Source organism: Bubalus kerabau, chromosome 10 (genome assembly GCF_029407905.1).
Source record: "Bubalus kerabau isolate K-KA32 ecotype Philippines breed swamp buffalo chromosome 10, PCC_UOA_SB_1v2, whole genome shotgun sequence".
Taxonomy (NCBI): Eukaryota; Metazoa; Chordata; class Mammalia; order Artiodactyla; family Bovidae; genus Bubalus; species Bubalus kerabau.
The window spans coordinates 63,013,603-63,032,726 of NC_073633.1; the positions used below are offsets into that span (position 1 = coordinate 63,013,603).

Consider the following 19,124-nt stretch of genomic DNA (forward strand, 5'->3'; position numbering starts at 1 on the left):
CTCATTTAATTCATCCTTTGATCTCTGCCTGACCATTAAGATCTCTGTCAGAAAGAAAACTCTGGAAACAGATCTTTCCTGGACCTCAAGTTCAAGGAACTTGACCATTGTGTTTCTTGTTGAAACCCACTTCAAGCCATCAGTGCTCTTGCAAGGATTTTATCTCACTGAAGAGAATTACTTAACTGAGGTCTTAAGTTCTTTCTTTGAGTCATTGCTTTGGAGTTGTTATTTCAGTTTTGTCAGTTCTGGAAGGCATGGGCTTAGTCATGGATTATGCAGAGAGTGGGAGTGCCAGAGCAGATTCTCCAAGTTTGCATTTTTAGTTGCCTTTCCTCATCACTTACCTGTCATTTATCATGGTGATGCCCTGGAGGTTATTTGTTTTAGAATCTGCTGTCCTTCAGATGGAAATGTTAGCTTGAAATGGAGTGACTGCAAATGTCTGGACTCTGGTTGAACTGGAGGCATCTATGTAATTTTGGCTTGAAATCATATCTGACTTTTAAAAAAATTTATTTTTAATTGAAGGATAACGGCTTTAGAATATTGATTTGGTTTCTGCCATACATCATCAACATGGATCACCCATAGGTGTACATATGCCCCTCTCTCCCACCTCCCACCCTTTCCCATACCTCTAGCATGTTACAGAGCCCCAGTTTGAACTCCCTGAGTCATATAGCAAATGAAATCATATGTGACTTTGATTTTGTGTGATCTTTGAAGGAGAGAAGACTCTCCAGGTTTTGAAATTCTTTTGGAACATGACCTAGCTGCTATTGAGATATTCCAGGTATCTTCAAGTCAGAAGCAGCAGTGACCACAATGGCTCTTTCTGGGCATTGAGGGCCTGCTGCTTTTTTGCTGGAGGAAGTGAGGGTCTCCTGTTGGCTGAAAAAAAATACACAACCTTAAAACTGAAAATTATGTTTTATTCAGTAGACAAAGCAGGGCTTGAGCCCAGGATGCAGCCTTTCAGACAGCTCTGAGGGACTGCTCTGAAGAGGTAAGGGAGAAGCCAGGATATATAGGAGTCTTACAGCAAAGACCAGGTAGTCAGAACATCAAAATGTTACTGTTAGTTAAAGAAAACCAGGTATCTCAAATTAAGGAATTTAGCGCTTTTCTATCATATATATGGGAAGATGCAACAGTCTGGGCTCAGTGAAATCATTCCTTTGATTGGCACTTTAGCTACCTAGGACCAGTATTCTGCTTTTCTCCATCCTGAGTCCCCTCAGGGTGCACCCCTGGGGGCAGTGATAGTGGCTGAGAGCTTGATGGCCACAGCATCCATTGTTTGCTGATATAGCAGGCAACTCTTTTCATTCACAAGTGATAGTCCACCTATATTGCTCCTCCAGTTCAACCAGAGTTGCTCAAGGTCCCATGCAAGGAACACGGGGCACATTCAAATAAGATAAAAGGAGGAGAGTTTATTTACCAAGGGAGCAACTACAAATTGCAAATTGTGTGGGGCTGAGAGGGCTGCAAGGAGCAGAAGGGGCCTGGAAATAACAACTCTTCCTGTTTGGCCACAGGGGTGTTACTTGAGCCTGAAAGGAGGGTCGAGAAAAGGCAGCACCAGACCTGGAATAGATAACCTCCTGCACAGCCAGCCTGAGGCAACTTCAAGGAAAGAGATAGGGAGATGTACCAGTACCTTCTCCTCCTGTTTTCTGATCTCCTGACAGGGTACCGTTGGCCAGACCCAACCAGAGGGCATGAAAACCCATCACCTTGGTCCAAACAGGCCAGCCCCCTGGGTCAGAGAGCAGGGTGCAGAGCTGGAGGGGCAAATGGAGTCCTTCCAGCACCACCATAAAAAGCATTTGGGGAGCTTGTGAACAAAAAAGAAAAAAAAAATACCAATAAAAAAAGCACAGCAGGGACTTCCTTGGCAGTCCAGTGGTTAAGAGTTTGCCTTCCAAAGCAGAAGGTGTGAGTTTGGTTGGGTAGCTAAGATCTCACATATCTTGCAGCCAAAAAAAAAAAAAAAAACCCAAAACATAAAATAGAAGCAATATTGTAATAAAGTCAATAAAGACTTCTAAAAAAATGGTCCACATTAAAAAAAAAGCTTGAAAATTTATTTATTTAAAAAAGTAAGCACAACATACAGAATAAATGAGAGCCAATTCTCCCAGGAACCTGACCGGAAATGGTTACTCAGATATTAATTTCTGAGTTGAACTTCCTAGCAGCCACCACAGAGGGGAAGCCTGGTGGGCTGAATAGTTTACATTGCGTGTCTGCACACGTCAAACTAGAGAGACAAACTAGTGAGCCAGATTCTCCCTGGGGTCCACTCCCTTGGACCCTGTCCCATCTCTTGGCACTGAGGGTATTAGAGGGTCCTGAAGGAATTCACGTGCTTATCTTATTAGTGATAATGCAAGAGAAGAAATGGAATATTCCTAATTTGGGAAACATTTTGTTTTCAGGTTTCAAGGAAGATTTTCAGATGGACGTTTTTAAGGTCCTGGCAGCCATCCTACATCTGGGCAATGTACAGATTGCAGCAGTGGGCAACGAGAGATCAGTGATCAGCGTAAGATATGTGTTTGTTTCCCCTGTCCTGTGCTGGGAGAATCATCAGCAGAAGCTCTCAGGGTTACCCTGCTTTTGTATTTCAGCACCAGGCACACTGGACCTACTAGGGAGACTAGTTTAACAGGAACAAAGAAGATTGGGGTTTCCATGGGTTACCTTCAAAGAGGAAAGCTTCTGCCCCTTGCAACAGCAGAGAAGGGGGAAACACAGCCTCTGTGTGGTTTCCTTTTATTCAACAGATTTTTACTGAAAGCCTGCTCTGTGCCAGACACTGTTGTAGGCTCCGGAGAAACATCAGTGAACAAAACAAAATCAGAAGGCCTTCATGAAGCTTTTGATCAGGGGGAGAAAATGGAGGGGAGGAGACACAGTAAAAGTTATAGGCTCTGGCAGCTGGCAGTAACCATTAGAAATGGAAATAGGGGGCTTCCCTGGTGGCTCAGTGGTAAAGAATCCACTTGCCAATGCAGGAGACACAGGTTCAATCCCTGGTCAGGGAGGATCCCACATGCTGCAGAACAACTAAGCCCATGGACCACAACTGTTGAGTCTGCTCTAGAGTCCAGGAACCACAACTACTGAGCCCGAGTACCACAGCTACTGAAGCCCACACTCCCTAGAGCCTGTGTTCCTCACCAAGAGAAGACACCTCATTGAGAAGCCTGCACACCGCAACTAGAGAGTAGCCCCTACTCACCACAGCTAGAGAAAAGCCTGCACAGCAACAAAGACCGAGCACAGCTCAAAATAAAAATAAATAAAAATTATTTTTTTAAAAGAAGGAAAATAGGGACTTCTCTGGTAGTCCAGTGGTTAAGACTCCACACTTCCAATGCAGGGAGTGTGAGTTGAATCTCTGGTCAGGAAGCTAAGATCCCACATGCCACAGGACATGGCCGAAAATTTAAAAAAGGAAAGTATAGCAGAATAGGTGGGGACAGGCTGTGCCTTTTGTATCGGGCATCCAGAGAAAGCCTTTCTAATTCAGCAAGGAAGTGAAATTGTGTCTATATCGGGAGGAGGAATATTTCAAGTAGAGGGAGCAACAGGTACAAAGGCCCTTGGGCAGGAAGTGTTATTGGAAAAATAGCCAAAAGGTTGGTAAATGCAAAGACAGTGAGAGAAAGGAGAAGTGGTGGGTGAGGTCAGAAAATGTGTATGGGGGAGGGGCACAGATCATGAAGAACCTTAAGGGCTCTAGACGCGTCTTACCTCCTGACACATGCCTGAATGAAACACCAATGGCTTCCTCTCTGGAAATAGGCTTCCATGTAAGTTTTGTGACCGATTCTGTCGTTTCATGGACACAAGATAAGTTTCTGTATTTGTGTGTTAGGCAACAAATGCTATGTTTTGGTGTGAGGTATGCGATTATCCTCAGCAATATCTATGTAACGAGGACAGTCACGTGTTAACAATGTTTCTGTGAAATGCAAAATCTCCTTGCCGTTAAAGGAGTACACATTGTTGTACTAACAATGTGTGTCTTAGTCAATTCCAGTTATCATAACAAAATACCACAGGCCTGGTGGCTTAACAACAGAAATCTATTTTCTCACAGTCCTAGAGTCTGGAAGTTCACGATCAAGGTGCCAACACAGTTGAGTTCTCAAGATGCTGGCTTGCAGACAGCTGCCCTCTTGCTGTGTCCTCACAGGGCAGAGAAAAGCCAAGCTCTGTTCTCTTTCCTCTTCTTATAAGGACACTAATCCCATCAAGGGACCCCATCCTCATCTAAACCTCATTACCTCCCTAAGGCCCCACTTCCAAGTTAAGACTTCAACACATGAATTTTTCATATGACTGAGACATTCAGTCTTATAACAATGCCTCCAGAACAACCGATGAGAACAGTTGTTAATTTTGTACACCTGTTCATTTCTCAACTCTGGTACCTATGGTTTAAGGGGAGAGAGCACTGAACAGATGTGGAGGATGTGTTTTTTGGCTCAGTGCATCACTCCTGTTGCCCTGTGACCAGGAAGTAATTCTTCAGATTATCACACTAAGTGCCTTGCCCCATCCCCACCAGTATCCAGTCCTTGCAGAGTCAGTTCACAAAGGCCTGGGAAGTTTGGAGGAGGTGATGACAGCCCTGGAAGGTGTGCGGTGTAGTTCTCCCACTGGGTCCTGGCTCATTTACCTCAGAAATGGGCTTCTGCACTTTTTCTTCTGAAACTCACATAGACTAAAGATACGACTTCCAAATACCCTGGCTTTGAACTCTGTTCTGTGAAGTTTGTTGTGAAGGTAGCATTTTGGAGAAGGAATTAAAATTGATAGACTAAAAATCCTTTGTCTATCAATCTTAGAAGACAAATCCCACACACAAAAAATGTCAGATTTTTGTAGAAAATAATTTTCATTCATTTGCATCAAGAATGTGAAATATTGGGTAAATTCAATCTGAATGAAGCCATCTTACATTTTAAAACTTGCTACCCCTTTGCATTTCCCCCTATAGATGGGTGTTTTTGTCTCAGAAGGTTGCATTCCTGCTTAGAAGGAAGGAAACCAATGGCTCAACCAAACCTCATAGTCCTGACACGCTTTATTTTATTGTGATATTGGTCAGAAGGGATGTGGGTGGGCAGCAGGGAGGTGGTAGGACTTTTTAGGTTGTTAGAGCCACCATAACCTGATGCTTTTTAAATGCAATCATGTGGTTTTCCCAATTGACTGAGATGCTACCTACAGATGAGCCCATCTGGGAAGTTTTCCCTGCCCAAGAGGAATGGTGGTATGCAGTCACATGGGATTGCATCTCCTTGCCTAGTGACAGGGACCCCTAGTTCCTGCTGCCTAAAGCAGGAGCAGACCTTTCCTCGTCTGCTGGCCAGTGGGGCAGCTCTCACGCCCAGGCTTGGGAAAGAAACAAGATTCACTTTGTACATCCAGAAGTCCCCCACCACAGCCCTCACGTTGGCTGGAAAACCACTTCAGTTCAGGGAGCCCACCACATTCTCCCTGACAACACACTGAGGTCCCTCCTGGGCCAGACCCCACGCTGGGCAGACCCCAGCTACACAAAGAGTTACAGGGCAAGTGTTGGCTCTGACAGGTGGCCTGGGTATGATACAAAAGGGCAGAGAGAGGCCTCAAGGCTGTGTCCACAAGCACAGGAGAGCAGAGAGGATTGCTTCTGTGGCCTAAACATCACTACTGACATTCTTTGGCCAGAAGGAAAATCTGGGTAGGACACAGCCTGGGATCTCCTGGCATCACCAAGCGGTGCCCAGCCTAGGACCAGGTGCAGGCTCCATGCCCCCACGGGCCCTCCTTCATTCCCAGCTCTGGCTCTGTGTTGTGAGGCCTGATCGTGCCTAGGTCGAGGGGCACAGCTGAGTGGGCCAGTGCCAGTTTAGATGGCCTGACGGGGCTGTGTCTTTTGTTTCTGAAGGAGGATGATGGTCACCTAGAGGTGTTCTGTGAGCTCCTGGGCCTGGAGAGTGGCAGAGTCGCTCAGTGGCTGTGTAATCGCAAGATCGTCACAACCTCCGAGACAGTGGTGAAGCCCATGACCAGGCCCCAGGCTGTCAATGCCAGGGATGCACTGGCCAAAAAGATCTACGCTCACCTATTTGACTACATTGTGGAGAGAATTAACCAAGCCTTGCAGTTTTCAGGCAAGCAGCACACTTTTATTGGTGTTTTGGACATTTATGGGTAAGATTCTCTTCGGTGAGCTTGTCTTTCCTCGTTTAAATGTCAAATGCCTGTTATCTTTAGGTCATTTTTAGTCTGGTTGTTCTTTTGTGTTTCACATGATCAGGAAGATGGTGTTCTCTGGTTTTGTGTCTATGGATGTTAAGTACAGTCTCCTGGGCTACAGTGTCTTTTATGGAGGGTGCATTAAAAAAATTCTAAATCAGGAATGGCCAACATGAAGAGTGCATGCCAACTACCATGATGAGTGGTTTCCATGCACTTTTTTATTCCTTAAACAACCTTATAATTGTCCCCATTTTACAGATAAAACAACCAAGGCTTAGGAAGACTCATTCACAGTTGCTCTGCTGGTGGGAGAACCCAGTACCATGTGAGGATTGCACCCACCTCTGTCTTCCTGCAGAGGCTGCATGAGGTGTGGAACCCTGACATGCCTCTCCCACTTGACAGCCCCAGAGGCCCTGCACCTTGCCCACGAGCACAGGGCCAGAGGCAGGCTCAGACCCGAGCCTTTTACCAACCAGGCCCCTCATGTCTACGTCCTCTTCCATTCTTGGATCATAGGGGTCATGTGTTTGCCCCATTCTCCATGAATTCTGATACATTTGGTGGATCAAGTTACCACACTGGAGGGTTTTTTCTAGCTTCTTTTCTTTACCCAGTCCTGCTTTTCTGGGTCAGACTCATCCTAAAGACACTTAAAGAATAGAATAGCCAGAGAGAGTGAGGGAGGGAAGCCCGGCCAGCATGGAGGCCAGCTCTGAGAGGTGTGAGCACTTGGGCTTTTGTTTGTTAGAGGCTGGCCTCAAGCGCCTAACCCCTTCCCCTCCCAGGACCAACCCTGGTTTCTCAGAGGGAGAGGGCAGATTGTCCCAGGGAAGGCATCACGGAGTATTCCACCTGGATTGGGGAGTAGCCCCTCATACCCTGGAGAAAGCAACTCACCGTCCTCCCTTCCCATACGGAGGGGCGAGCTAGCTCTGCTGGCCGGCTGCCACCTGCTGCAGGGTGAGGCAGGCAGAACTTCTACCCAAATATAGAGAAATAGTTATTTCATATGAAACTATTTCATACGAGACTCAGGGATGTTACCTGTTTAACACGGTGGTGGTTTGGTGGTTTAGTCACTAAGTCTTGTCAGACTCTCACAACCCCATGGACTATAGCCTGCCAGGCTCCTCTGTCCATGGGATTTTCCAGGCAAGAATACTGGAGTGGGTTGCCAGCTGGGTTCTAAGTTAATACATGTGACTCCCAATTAATAGTATCTGTCAACAGTTATAAAACTCTTACATTGCTGGGGTAGTCTAGTAAATTATTTACCTTAAAAATAAGGATTTGAGCAGCCAGTAATCATCTAAGTAGACTTTTACATGGAAATAGTCCTGCTTAATAATAGTCTCTCTCATTGTGATGGAAATAAGTGATTGTTATATTTTTCTCTGTTCTTTTCTGTGTTTTTTTAAATAAATAGCCCTTTATTTTTAAGAATATATCATCTCATTCAAGAACACATATTCATGTGCCAGGAACTGTGTCAGGTGTGATGGGTGAACAGAACAGACATGTGGCCCCTGCCCTGTTGGGACTTAAATTTTAGTGGAGGAAGAGGCCGTCAGAGATTGGGGTGGTTCCTAGGAAAGGAATAAGTAGATGGATGTGCCACTGGTTAACCAGGCACCAGGAAGAGGGGGGGCAACTGAGAATAAGGAGTCAGGAGAACACAGGCAGGCATCCACAAAGCTGATAGACCACGGTAATGAGGAATTTGAATTTTTGGCTAAGTGGGCAAACTTCAGACAGGAAGAACTGTAAATTTTTAAGAACTTGTTAGAGTATATTTTAAATTTAAATTTTAAAATTAAACCCCTCTTTAAACATTTAAACGGTAACATGCTCACTTGTCACCCATGAATTCATTTCACCTCTCCAAAAAAGTAAGCTTCCCCTTTAAATAAGGGTGTTACTGTCTGGAGTGAATCCTTTCATGCCTTTCTCCAGTATGCTCATGGTTGGATTAGCCCTCATCCCTGCACACCTGGAACTGCTGCAAGAGCAGATCTCAGGGTGAGCTGGGAATAAGGGGGCCTGAAAGGGAAAGTTACCCTGCATGAAGACAATGAAAGCCCAAGCTGTGAGCCTTGAGATTTCAGCTCGGGTCGTCGCGGAGGCTTGTGGTTCCCTAGCCAGCCAGATGTTTATGTTCTCTGGACACCGAGCTGGAAGGGCTTGGGGCCGGGAGTCAGACCCCAGGGAGTAAGCACTGCACCACACCCGTTGTGTGGCCTGGAGGGCGTCACTGAACCTCAGTTTGTGTGTCTGTAAGATGGGGCCTCTCTCGCAGGGATATTACCAAGGTCAAATGGAAGAAATTGTGAATGCATCTTTACAAACCATAAGGATTATTCCGATGTGAACAGGAAAAGGAATGTCACTGATGTTTGACATCCCACCTCTACCCTAGGAAGTCCTGCCTTTGACCCCAGCTGTGGGCTTCAGGGCACAGTGAGGCCCTTCTGCCTCCCCTCCAGGCCCAGCTGTGGCCTGTCTGCAGTGTCCAGCCGGCCGAGCCTCTCGATCACACAGGGCGCTAGTGGAATGGGGCTGTCAGGGCTCTGGGTTCTCCTCTTGCTCCATGGACAGTCTGGGACCTTAACCTCCCCAGAAATTCTACACTGAGCCAAATGGGCTCAGTCACGTTAGACTCCCAGGGGACCCGTGGTTGAAGCTGGCAGGAGCCTCTCAGGATTAGAGCGATTAGGAACTAAGGCTTTAGAGTCACCACGAGCTGGGGTCAGATTTCACGTGTCTGGCACCGCTCTGTGATGGTCACCATCTCTTCTGACTGTCGTGTGTAACAATGGGGTGAGGGCAGCCCTTCACCTAGGGTGGTGTTAGGGTTAAGCGTGGTGATGGACCAACACCTAAAGTGCTCAGATTCCTCCTGGCAGGAATGCTCCTCTGCCCAGGTGGTGGATCGGGTGCCCTAGTTCTGTTGAGCCTACATCGTGTTTTACAGAGTGGGGTAATTCACATAAAAATCCAGGTTTCTGGATTCTTTGAGAGTCAGGTGACCAGACGTCCTGACCTGATTAAGCCATGGCCACAGCTGGCTCGAGCTGAGCAGCAACCATCCTGTAGGGCAGACCTGGATATCACGGGTCCCACACAGTTCCAGCCGCTCTCCATGCTGTCATCTCCCGGCCTTCTCAGCTCCTGGGTCTGCAACTCCAGCGGCAGCCATCGAAAGTCTGAAGACGGAGGTGGGGCCGTGTCTTCCTTGGGCCTGAAGGGGTCTGCAGGGCTGTGACCTTGCTCTTTTCCTCTGAGGGCTATGAAAGCGCCCCTCGGGGAGGCAAAACTGCTGCCTCTGCCTTCAGCAAGGAGTGGGGGCACAGGAGACAACGTTGCTGTTTTCACTGGGAGCAGAAGTGCTACAGTCAGGGGGACTCATAGCTAAGTCTGACACTGACTGTGTGACCCAGACAAATTTTTGAACTTCTCAGTCTTGTTTCCTCATCTGTGAACTGAGGATAATAAGGCTGATGTCAGTGTTATTGTACAGATGATGTGATATGCCATATTGTGCACAAGCCTACTTTAGTGCCTGCCTCGAGTAGGTGTTCTGTACACACCAGATTCCTTCCTGGGGCAGCCTGGAAAAACGAGACTTACAAGCTGACTGCTAAGATGGTTAAAACAAGAATTGAGGCATGTTTAAAACTCACAGAAAACATAAAAAAACAGTTACACTGTTAAAGTTGTGAAAAATACTAACCTATAAACAAATGTGTATGTCCTTCAAGTTATGTCTTAACTAGTTTAAATTGTATTTCAGTTTTGAAACCTTTGATGTGAACAGCTTTGAACAGTTTTGCATCAATTATGCTAATGAAAAGCTGCAACAGCAGTTTAACCTGGTAGGTGACTTTTTTGCCTTCTTGAAACTAGCTCTCAGCTGTGTCTGTCTGTCTGTCTGAACAGGGAGAGAGTCCGAGTCTGGCTCTTGGCCTCCTCAAATCTCACTAGCATTAATAGAGTCACATGCTGGCTCACTGCACCATCTTGTGGCTGTTTCTTGAAACTGCACCTTCCCGTCCAATGTCATTTTTGTGGAGGCACCTGCCAACATTTGTTTCAGTTCATCACCTGCCATTCTTGGATACAGACCCATTCCAGCCAGACCAAATCACTTAGTTTCCTGCAGGCTCCGGTCCTTGTGAGCCTCGGTATCTGCACCTACTCTCTGCCACAACCCCCCTGCCCCTGTCCTTTCCCATCCCTTCCTCTTCACCTGGAGAACTCCTGCTTGTCTTTGAAATTCAGCTTCTCCCACACAACTCATGAGGAAAAGATAGTGTGACATCATAGAGAGCATGAGCTTTTGCTGAAACGGAAGTGGATTTGAGTCTCAGATCTACCACCTCCTTCCCCTGGGGCCTTGGGTTCTCTGAGCCTCAGTTTTCTCATTTTGAAAATGGGTCAGTTGTCTTTTCCTAGTATTCTTATGAGGAGAAGACATAATATTGAATGATATTCAGTAAATGCTTCTTTGCTTTCTTATTCCTTGCTCCAGAGTTAATCCATGTATAAGCATTAAATTTCACCCCACATTTGTACTCTGTTATCATTCTCATGGATTCCCTGGAAGTTTAGCATTTAAAACTGAAACTAAGATTTATTCCAAGTGGATATGCTGCATAACTCACCTGAAGTCAAATAGTACATGTGGATCCTGCCCCTCTCCGGACTCCAGGGCCACCTTGCTTCCCAACACACACATTCACTGCAACCTTAGAATTGAAATTCCATTCTTTTCTTTTTTATTCTGCCTTTCCTCCTCTTCCACTAAATCCTTATTTTCCCCCCTTTGATGTTGTTAGAGTCATCTATCAATAGGCAGAGCCTCCTGGGAGGGGTAATGACTTAAAATATAAGTATAAGCCCTAGTGAGTTCTCCTGGCTCCTGTCCCATAAATCTGGCCTCTGCTGGACCCCTGCATCTGAGTAGCCTCTGGGAGGTAAGCCATGACAAAGGGACCCTGCCACCTTCCTCTTTTGGCCTCCGTGCCATCTATGCTCCCTTCTGTGGTTAAAGCACCACTCCTGACCCGGTGTCCTGAGCCTTGCGTTCACCCAGCCTCTTTGCTCTTACTCCCCTTCCTTGCACAGTGTCCGGCCTCTGCGGAGCCCTGGGCTGAGTCTTGTCTGGGCCCTCCCCTCCAGTTCTGGCCTCTTCAAAGCCATTCCCACCCCCAAACTGAGTTACCTTTCCAGAACCTAAGCCTCGACATGAACTCCATGGGTGCTCACTGCCCCCAGGAAAAGGCCACAGGACTGAGATTCTCTGGGGGTTCACCACGAATCTGGTCTGGCATGATTTCCCCTCTACCGTCCTCAGCAGCCCCATCTATCACTCCATCCATTACCATTGTGTGCGCTCTCTCTCTCTAGCTTGTGTGGGCACTGTCCAGTTCCCAGCCACCTGTTGGGCTTCCTGCAGTTCCCAGTGGGATTCTCCCATGGGAGCCTTTCTCCTTGCAACCCCTCCCCCTTCTGCCACCTGCAGCCAGGACGAGCCTGAGCCAGACCTCTGGGAAGCCTTTCCTGTACCCCTGTGGCTCAAACAAGTAATGCACAAAGCTCTTCAAGTTGTTAGCATCTCACACTGGCCCCACAGCCAGCCCTCTCGGGTGGGCTTGCTCTTAACCCAAAGAGACTGGCTCCATGTTTGACAGCAGCAGTGGCTGAGCAGGGAGAGGCTCCAGGGCCATCTTGAGTGCCAAAGGTGGCAGGCTGGCCCAGAGTTTACACCCCAGGATGTGGGGACCCACTCAGCCTGGGCAGCAAGATGACAACTAGACCCAGGTTAGGACCTCAGCAGCATTGATTGTGGGAAAGGGGAGTGACGTGCACCTCAGAGACTTCCATAAACACTACAAATCAAGTCATGTTCCTACATTTTCCAAATGTTTATGTCCTGCTCTTCAGAAGCACACTCTAATACTCTCTTTTACTTTCTATATTAACTTGTGGATTTCCAGCATGTCTTTAAACTTGAACAAGAAGAGTATATGAAGGAAGACATTCCTTGGACTCTGATAGACTTTTATGACAACCAACCAGTCATTGACCTGATTGAAGCAAAAATGGGCATTTTGGAGTTACTGGATGAAGAATGCTTGGTAACTTTTAAAAATAATTTTCTTTAACTTCAGAGCAATAATAGATGAGCCTATTTCCAAATAGAATTTTTAAAAATCTACATGTAAATTCCTGATTGATCAATTACCAGTTGATTGGCTGTTAATTCTGGGACAGCAGTCCATAGCAGGAACCCCAAGAGGCCGGGTAAACCTCCCACCCTCAGCATGTATAGCCCACCTCTTAGGTCATGTCTAGCATGGAGGAGCCCTTTGAAGCTGTCTCTGGGTGTGTATAGAGAGTAGACATGGAAACAGCAAGTGACCACACTCCAGTTGTTAATGACTAACAGGAATTGAGTTTTCTCTTACTTCCTGATTCCATGAGTCATCCACTGGGAGGTACAGCTGAAAAATCAACATCATACAATTGGGAAAAGAGTCTCTAGGAGTTTTCCTATTGTTATTCCCCTCTGGGAGGAACAACTTTAGAGTGAGTCAGCCTAGCAGTGGCCTTCATGGGGCCATAGGAGAAAATAATCCCTAGGACGGTATTTGGTCTTTTTGGTTGGAAATTGATATTTTAATGTTTAAACACACACATCTTATTTTTTTTTCCAAAGATTTATCACCCCCTTCCATGCTCAGACGGTAAAGCGTCTTGCTTACAATGCGGAAGACCTGGGTTCAATCCCTGAATCAGGAAGATCCTCTGGAGAAGGAAATGGCAACCCACTCCAGTACTCTTGCCTGGAAAATCCCCTGGACGGAGAAGCGTGGTAGGCTACAGTCCATGGGGTCGCAAAGAATCGGACACGACTGAACGACTTCACTTTTCCATGATTATAATGTTGAAGACGTACTGGTATTTTCTCCCTATAATTCTCAATTGCATGGTTCTTCTCACAAACCATCCTTTCTGATGCCACCTATGTTTTAGTCCCTGCAGTGATGTAAGATTAAAAGGCAAGCATCAAGGCCAAACATTCTGGAATGATCTACTGGGGGCAGGGTTCAGAGGCCAATGTGGGCTCTAGGAATATTTGTACCAAATCTACAGAGCTTCCCTGTTGTCTCAGATGGTAAAGAATCTCCCTGCAACACAGGAGACCTGTGTTGCATCCCTGGGTTGGGAAGATCCCCTGGAGGAGAAAATGGCTGCCCTCTCCAGTATTCTTGCCTGAAGAATCCCATGGACAGGAGGAGCCTGGCGGGCGACAGTCCATAACATCGCAAAGAGTCGGATTCAACCGAGTGACTAACACTACAGAGATAGTCCCTAGGTGACCAGTGTCACAAAGAAGTTGGCAGGTGTCATTTGGACACTATGGAGTATTAGATTCACAGAGCTCAGGCTGAATATAGCTGGTGATAGCTTCAAAATCACCAGTGTCAAGAACAAGTGCTGCAACTAGCTTAGTGTAAGTTGAACTAAGGTTACCTTAGTTCAAGGAGGGAGTTATTAACTAGGCAGTAAAACAAAAGAAAAATTCTTCCTGAGGCAGGAGATGGAAGGGACTACATTTCGGTGCCAATCTTTCTCCATTCAACCAAGAATAATAATTGTTTTCACCTAATGGAATTTATGCTGCTTTTTCCTGAATCTTTAGACTACTTTGGGAAAAAATATTAAAATACTGCCAGTTTTGCAGAAATAAAATCCTTCATCCTTATATGATTATATCACTGTTTCCTTTTCATTGATAACATCTTGTTCTTCTAAAACAGCATTGATAAAATGTCTATTGAAATATCACTCTAAAGAATAAAAGCAAAGACAGACTCTTGCCTCTCTTGCTGTTGAAAAAGGAGCCTCCCGTGTCGAGCAGTCCACTTGGAAGTGCAGCTCATCTTGGTTTCTTAGAATTAACACTTTTCCTCCCCTTGGTTAATCTTTTGTCTCTAGTTGTCTTACTTGCTATTTGGTTTGCTTTTCTCTTCCAGTTACCACATGGGACTGATGAAAACTGGCTTCAAAAGCTGTATAATAATTTTGTCAACAAAAACTCTTTGTTTGAAAAACCCAGAATGTCAAACACCTCCTTTATCATCCAGCACTTTGCAGATAAGGTACAGTGAGAGTCTGGGGCAGAGCTGTCTGCCCACGGCTGTCTAGCTGTCCCCTGGGATGAGCAGGCAAGCCAGGGGCTTTTCTGGTCAGAATTGTCACACTTAGCGTGTAGCTATGATGAGGAATACTTATGTGTATGCACGCGTGTGTGTGACAGTTCTCAATTTGGCTTTATCACATAATACATGAGTTTCGATTATATTTTTAAAAGTAAACATATTGCCAATGGACCTCATTTCTGATTTGGGGCTTATCGTAAGTTCATTAACCATTTATCAGTTTATTTTCTCTATGAAATTGTTATAATCAAGACCAGATAGGGACCTCCCAGGTGGTCCAGTGGCAAAAAGTCCATGCTCCCGATGCAGGGGCCTGGGTTCAGTCCCTGGTCAGGGAACTAGATCTCACATGCCACAAATAAGAGTTTGTGTGCCACAACTAAGACCCAGCACAGCCAAAATAAATTAATTTTTTAAAAAAGACAGAGTAGTTGTTTCCTACACTGAAAACTATGTCTTTTTTTTTGACCCTTTGCTTTTTTATTGTCATAATTTATTTATTACTTTGGTAACATAGATTGACTCAAGATGATGGGTTTTCTAGGTGATCTTTGTTTTCTTTGTATATCTCCAATTTCTTATGGAAAAATGTTACTTTAATTTCAAAAATTATTTTTAAAAAATTGAATTACAGAAAGCTTAGGAAATGGAAGGATTAGACAATTCACCATAGCCACCTGCCCTAAACATGCTTTCTCATCTTACTTTCCTTTCTCAAGAAAACTCCTGCTCTCTGCTTTATTACATAGTTGGGTGTTACTCCTGTGGCCTGGCCTGCACCTTGGGATCATGGGGACAGCCTGGGCTTGTGTGTCCTAGCCGCTGATGCTGTGGGTCAGTCTGCTGGCCGTGCCTGGGTGCCCACAGGGGCAGCGGAGGGGACAGCCAGCTGCTCAGCTCTAATAACCTGTGTGGGCGAGAGGAGCGCTGTTAAACATGATCGCCTTTTAGTGCCTTTTAGTGCTTTAGTTTTTCACATAGGCTCCTGAAGAGATGCGCATGAAACGAGTGTTGATATAGCAAGTTATATTTTCTAGCTGTCCTTTATAATTTCAGTTGTGATCCCAAGTTAAAAAAAAAAAAAGGTATCAGACTTCCTGCAAAGCACATATATGGGATTTACTTCAAGAGACCCTGTCTATAGTACATGGTTTCTGTACATTTAATTCTTGTCATTTGGTACTTCTAAGAGGATCCTCTTAAGAGAGCTAACAATGCTGCATTTTGTGTGAACTGTGGATTGGAGGGAAGAAACCACACATGCCATAGCGTTAGCTTACATTCTCAATTTAATTAGCCAGGAAAATAAAATTGTCTTCAGAACAAGGCAGCTGTGCTTAGATACAGTACGTCAGCACACTTTGCCGTGGTCCTCAGAGCCCAGACAGAGACACTCAGCTGCCTGTGACACAGTCCCTGCAGACAGTCTCCTGGGAAAGCTCTCTATTTATTACACCATTGCTTGTTTATCTAGTGGCTCACACACCAGCCTGGAAGAACTTACACAACAGTCCTCGTGCTTTATTCACACGGGTGTATTTACAGACAGCCAGCGTTCCTGGTTCCTAACCCAAACTGTGCACCAGTAAGGATACTTTCCTACCCATGGGACAAAGCAGAGTCCTTGTCAAGGGTGCCTGAACACCCTCTCTGCCTCCACATTCCAGCACCCCAAGAGCCTGTTTGTTCACAATTTTTAAAATGTTTTTTTATTTATGAAGAATATCACATTTTAAAATAACAGTCCAGAAATTTGACTGTTGTAAATAGTGCTGCGATGAACAACAGGGGTGCACATATCTTTTTGAATTAGTGTTTTGGTTTTCTTGAGATATATATATACATACACACACACCCCCAGGAGTGGAATTGTTGAATCAAATGGTAATTCTATTTTTAATTTTTTGAGTAAACTCCATACTGTTTTCCATAGTGGCTGCACCAATCTGCATGCCCACTGACAGTACACAAGTGTTCTCTTTTCCCCACATCCTTACCAACACTTGTTATTTGTTGTCTTTTCAATGATAGCTATTCTGACAGGTGTGAGGTTTATCTCACTGTGGCTTTGATTTGGATTTCTCCAGTGATTAGTAGCCCTGAGTATCTTTTCATGTGCCTGGTGACCATCTATTTGTCTTTTTTGGGAAAATATCTATTCAGATTCTCTGCTCATTTTTGAAATAGGACTCTTTTTTTGTAGTTGAGTTGTATAAGTTCTTGTATTTTGGATATTAATCCCTTATCAGATATATCATTTGCAAATAACTTCTCCATTCTGTAGGTGGCCTTTTTGTTTTGTTATTAGTTTCCTTTGCTGTGTAAAAACTTCTTAGTTTGGTGTAGCCTGATTTATTTTTGCTTTTGTTTCCCTGGTCTGAGGAAACATATCCCCCAAAGTGTTACTAAGACCAATGTCAAAGAGCATGCTACCTATGTTCTCTTTTATAAGTTTTATGTTTTCAGGTCTTACATTTAAATTTTAATCCATTTTGAATTTATTTTTGTGCATGATGTGGGAGTAGTCCAGTTTGATTCTTTTACATGTAGCTGTCCAGTTTCCCCAACACCACTTATCAGAGAAGCTGTCTTTTCCCCACCGTATGCTCTTGCCTCCTTTGTCATAGATTAATTGTCCACAAAAGTGTGGGTTCGTTTCTGGGCTCTCTACTCTGTTATATTGATTTATGTGTCTGTCTTTATGCCAGTGCCATACTGTTTTGATGACTGTAGCTTTGTCACTAACTAGAGATTTGAATATTTAAGGAGCCACTCTGGCTATTTTTTTGTTACAGATTCAAGAAGCCTTATGAATCAGAAAGGACTTCATGGAGGGTTTTTCTAAACCAAACTCTAACCCACTGTAAATCTGACTCTAAGGGGTTTGTGCCTTGGAAAGCTGTGTGGTCAGCTGGTCAGTTTTTCTTTTCTTTTTACCACATTAATGCTGATTCAGGAAGACATTTCTGTTTGAACTCAGAGGATACCCCTGAGCTTTTCTGCTCCTCCGGGTGACTTCAAAGGCACAGAGAACCCTAAGTGAGGTCTTCATTTATTAATTGCACATATAACAGGGAACAGTCAGTCACCTGTGGCCAGTGGAAACTAACAGGTGAGTGTAGGTGAGTGTAGAGTGGCCAGTGAGAAGTCCAGGCAGTGGGAGAACATGGTGCTTTCCATCAGATGACACAGCCCCAGCTTTCCAAGCTTTCTATAATATAATAAGGTTGCTGAGATGAACGGAAACTGAATCTCTTTTTAAAACATTGCTTTTATAGCCCCTTCATTAATCTTTCTTAAAAAAAAAGAAACTTGTGGTACTTAGATGCTCTCAGCTTTTGCCTCTTTGGAAATAACTCCTTTGTTTGCATAGGTAGAGTATAAATGTGAAGGTTTCCTTGAGAAGAACAGAGATACCGTCTATGACATGCTGGTTGAAATCCTGAGAGCAAGCAAGGTTTGTAAAGTACTAAAGGGTAATTGATGTTATTCATTGTGTACTTGACATGGATCTAGATGTGTATCAAGAGAAAGAAACATGTGCATGTTATCTGTCTTGTAACAATAAATTGTAGCTTCTACATACAAAAAATCATCCTCATTAGTATAGTGATGAGTATTTTATTTTGTTTTATTTTTATTTTTAGAGAGCTTTTTAAATTATAATTTAAAACTATTTTGTGCCAATACAATATATTAATTTTGCAAATCTAAAATTTTATTTCCTCTTAAAGTATTTGCAAAAACCATACATCCTTCTTCAGCTTTATTGCACACTATCTATAAGAAAATACTAATTTTTAAATTAGAAAATATAAAAATGCTTTCAATATAGAAGAGACAATCTAATTTTAAAGACAATACTGTATAAGAATGTCTACCCAGAACACAAAAAAACTTTCACAGGATACCAGGCTGGCCAGATGCTTCAGAAGATCCAGTGCTAGTCCAAGATATTTAATCCCAACTGTATCGTCCTTCTTCATTAGAAAGCTAGATGCCACTCAAGGTGGTTTCATATACAAACAAAAAAATGACCATTTTAGAATTGGCACTAAAATATGTTTCTAGCTTCTGAAAGCATTCAAATTTTTACTACATGCAAAATCAAAAATCAAATGTGCCGATGATAGAGAGGAAGGACAGCGAAGATGATCATTTAAAAAGTCATTCACACTTTATACCTTCACTCACAGATATTTATAGGGCACCTACCGCACACCAGGCACTGTCCTAGACTCTGGGGAAACAGCAGTAAACAAGGCAGATAGGGCTCCTGGCCTCAAGGAGCTCACGTCGCACAGGGAGCAGCCTACCTCCCAGATGAGAGCAATTCATGGAAGGCAGTGCTAAGTAAGCGCTCAAGGAAACCAGAGCAAGGCAGGGTGCTGCTCTGTGAACGTGGGCTCCTTGAATCCATGGTACCATGTGCCAAAGTGTCACCCTAAGAGTGACTTCTGGCTTTTTCTTTTCCTCCTTAAACATTTTTATCAAATTCTTAGTTTGAAAATAAGGATGTTTCATATACAGTCCTTCATTTTTTGTGAAGATTTGATTATCATACTTACTTTCCTTGTTTTTGAAGGTCTCTTGTCCTTTGTTAATGCTCAGGTGTTTTGACAGTTT

At 44.4% G+C, this 19,124-nt stretch overlaps 1 protein-coding gene across 1 annotated transcript in view; it reads left to right on the forward strand.

The window, feature by feature from the left end:
• Positions 1-19,124, forward strand: part of MYO5C (myosin VC) — a 117,713-nt gene that overhangs the window by 37,130 nt on the left and 61,459 nt on the right. Inside the window, exons 9-14 of the mRNA XM_055537948.1 lie at positions 2,448-2,554; positions 5,957-6,222; positions 10,064-10,145; positions 12,270-12,410; positions 14,313-14,438; positions 17,872-17,955. Of these exons, the coding sequence (XP_055393923.1) occupies positions 2,448-2,554; positions 5,957-6,222; positions 10,064-10,145; positions 12,270-12,410; positions 14,313-14,438; positions 17,872-17,955 (806 nt within the window). The remainder of the gene's footprint in view (positions 1-2,447; positions 2,555-5,956; positions 6,223-10,063; positions 10,146-12,269; positions 12,411-14,312; positions 14,439-17,871; positions 17,956-19,124) is intronic.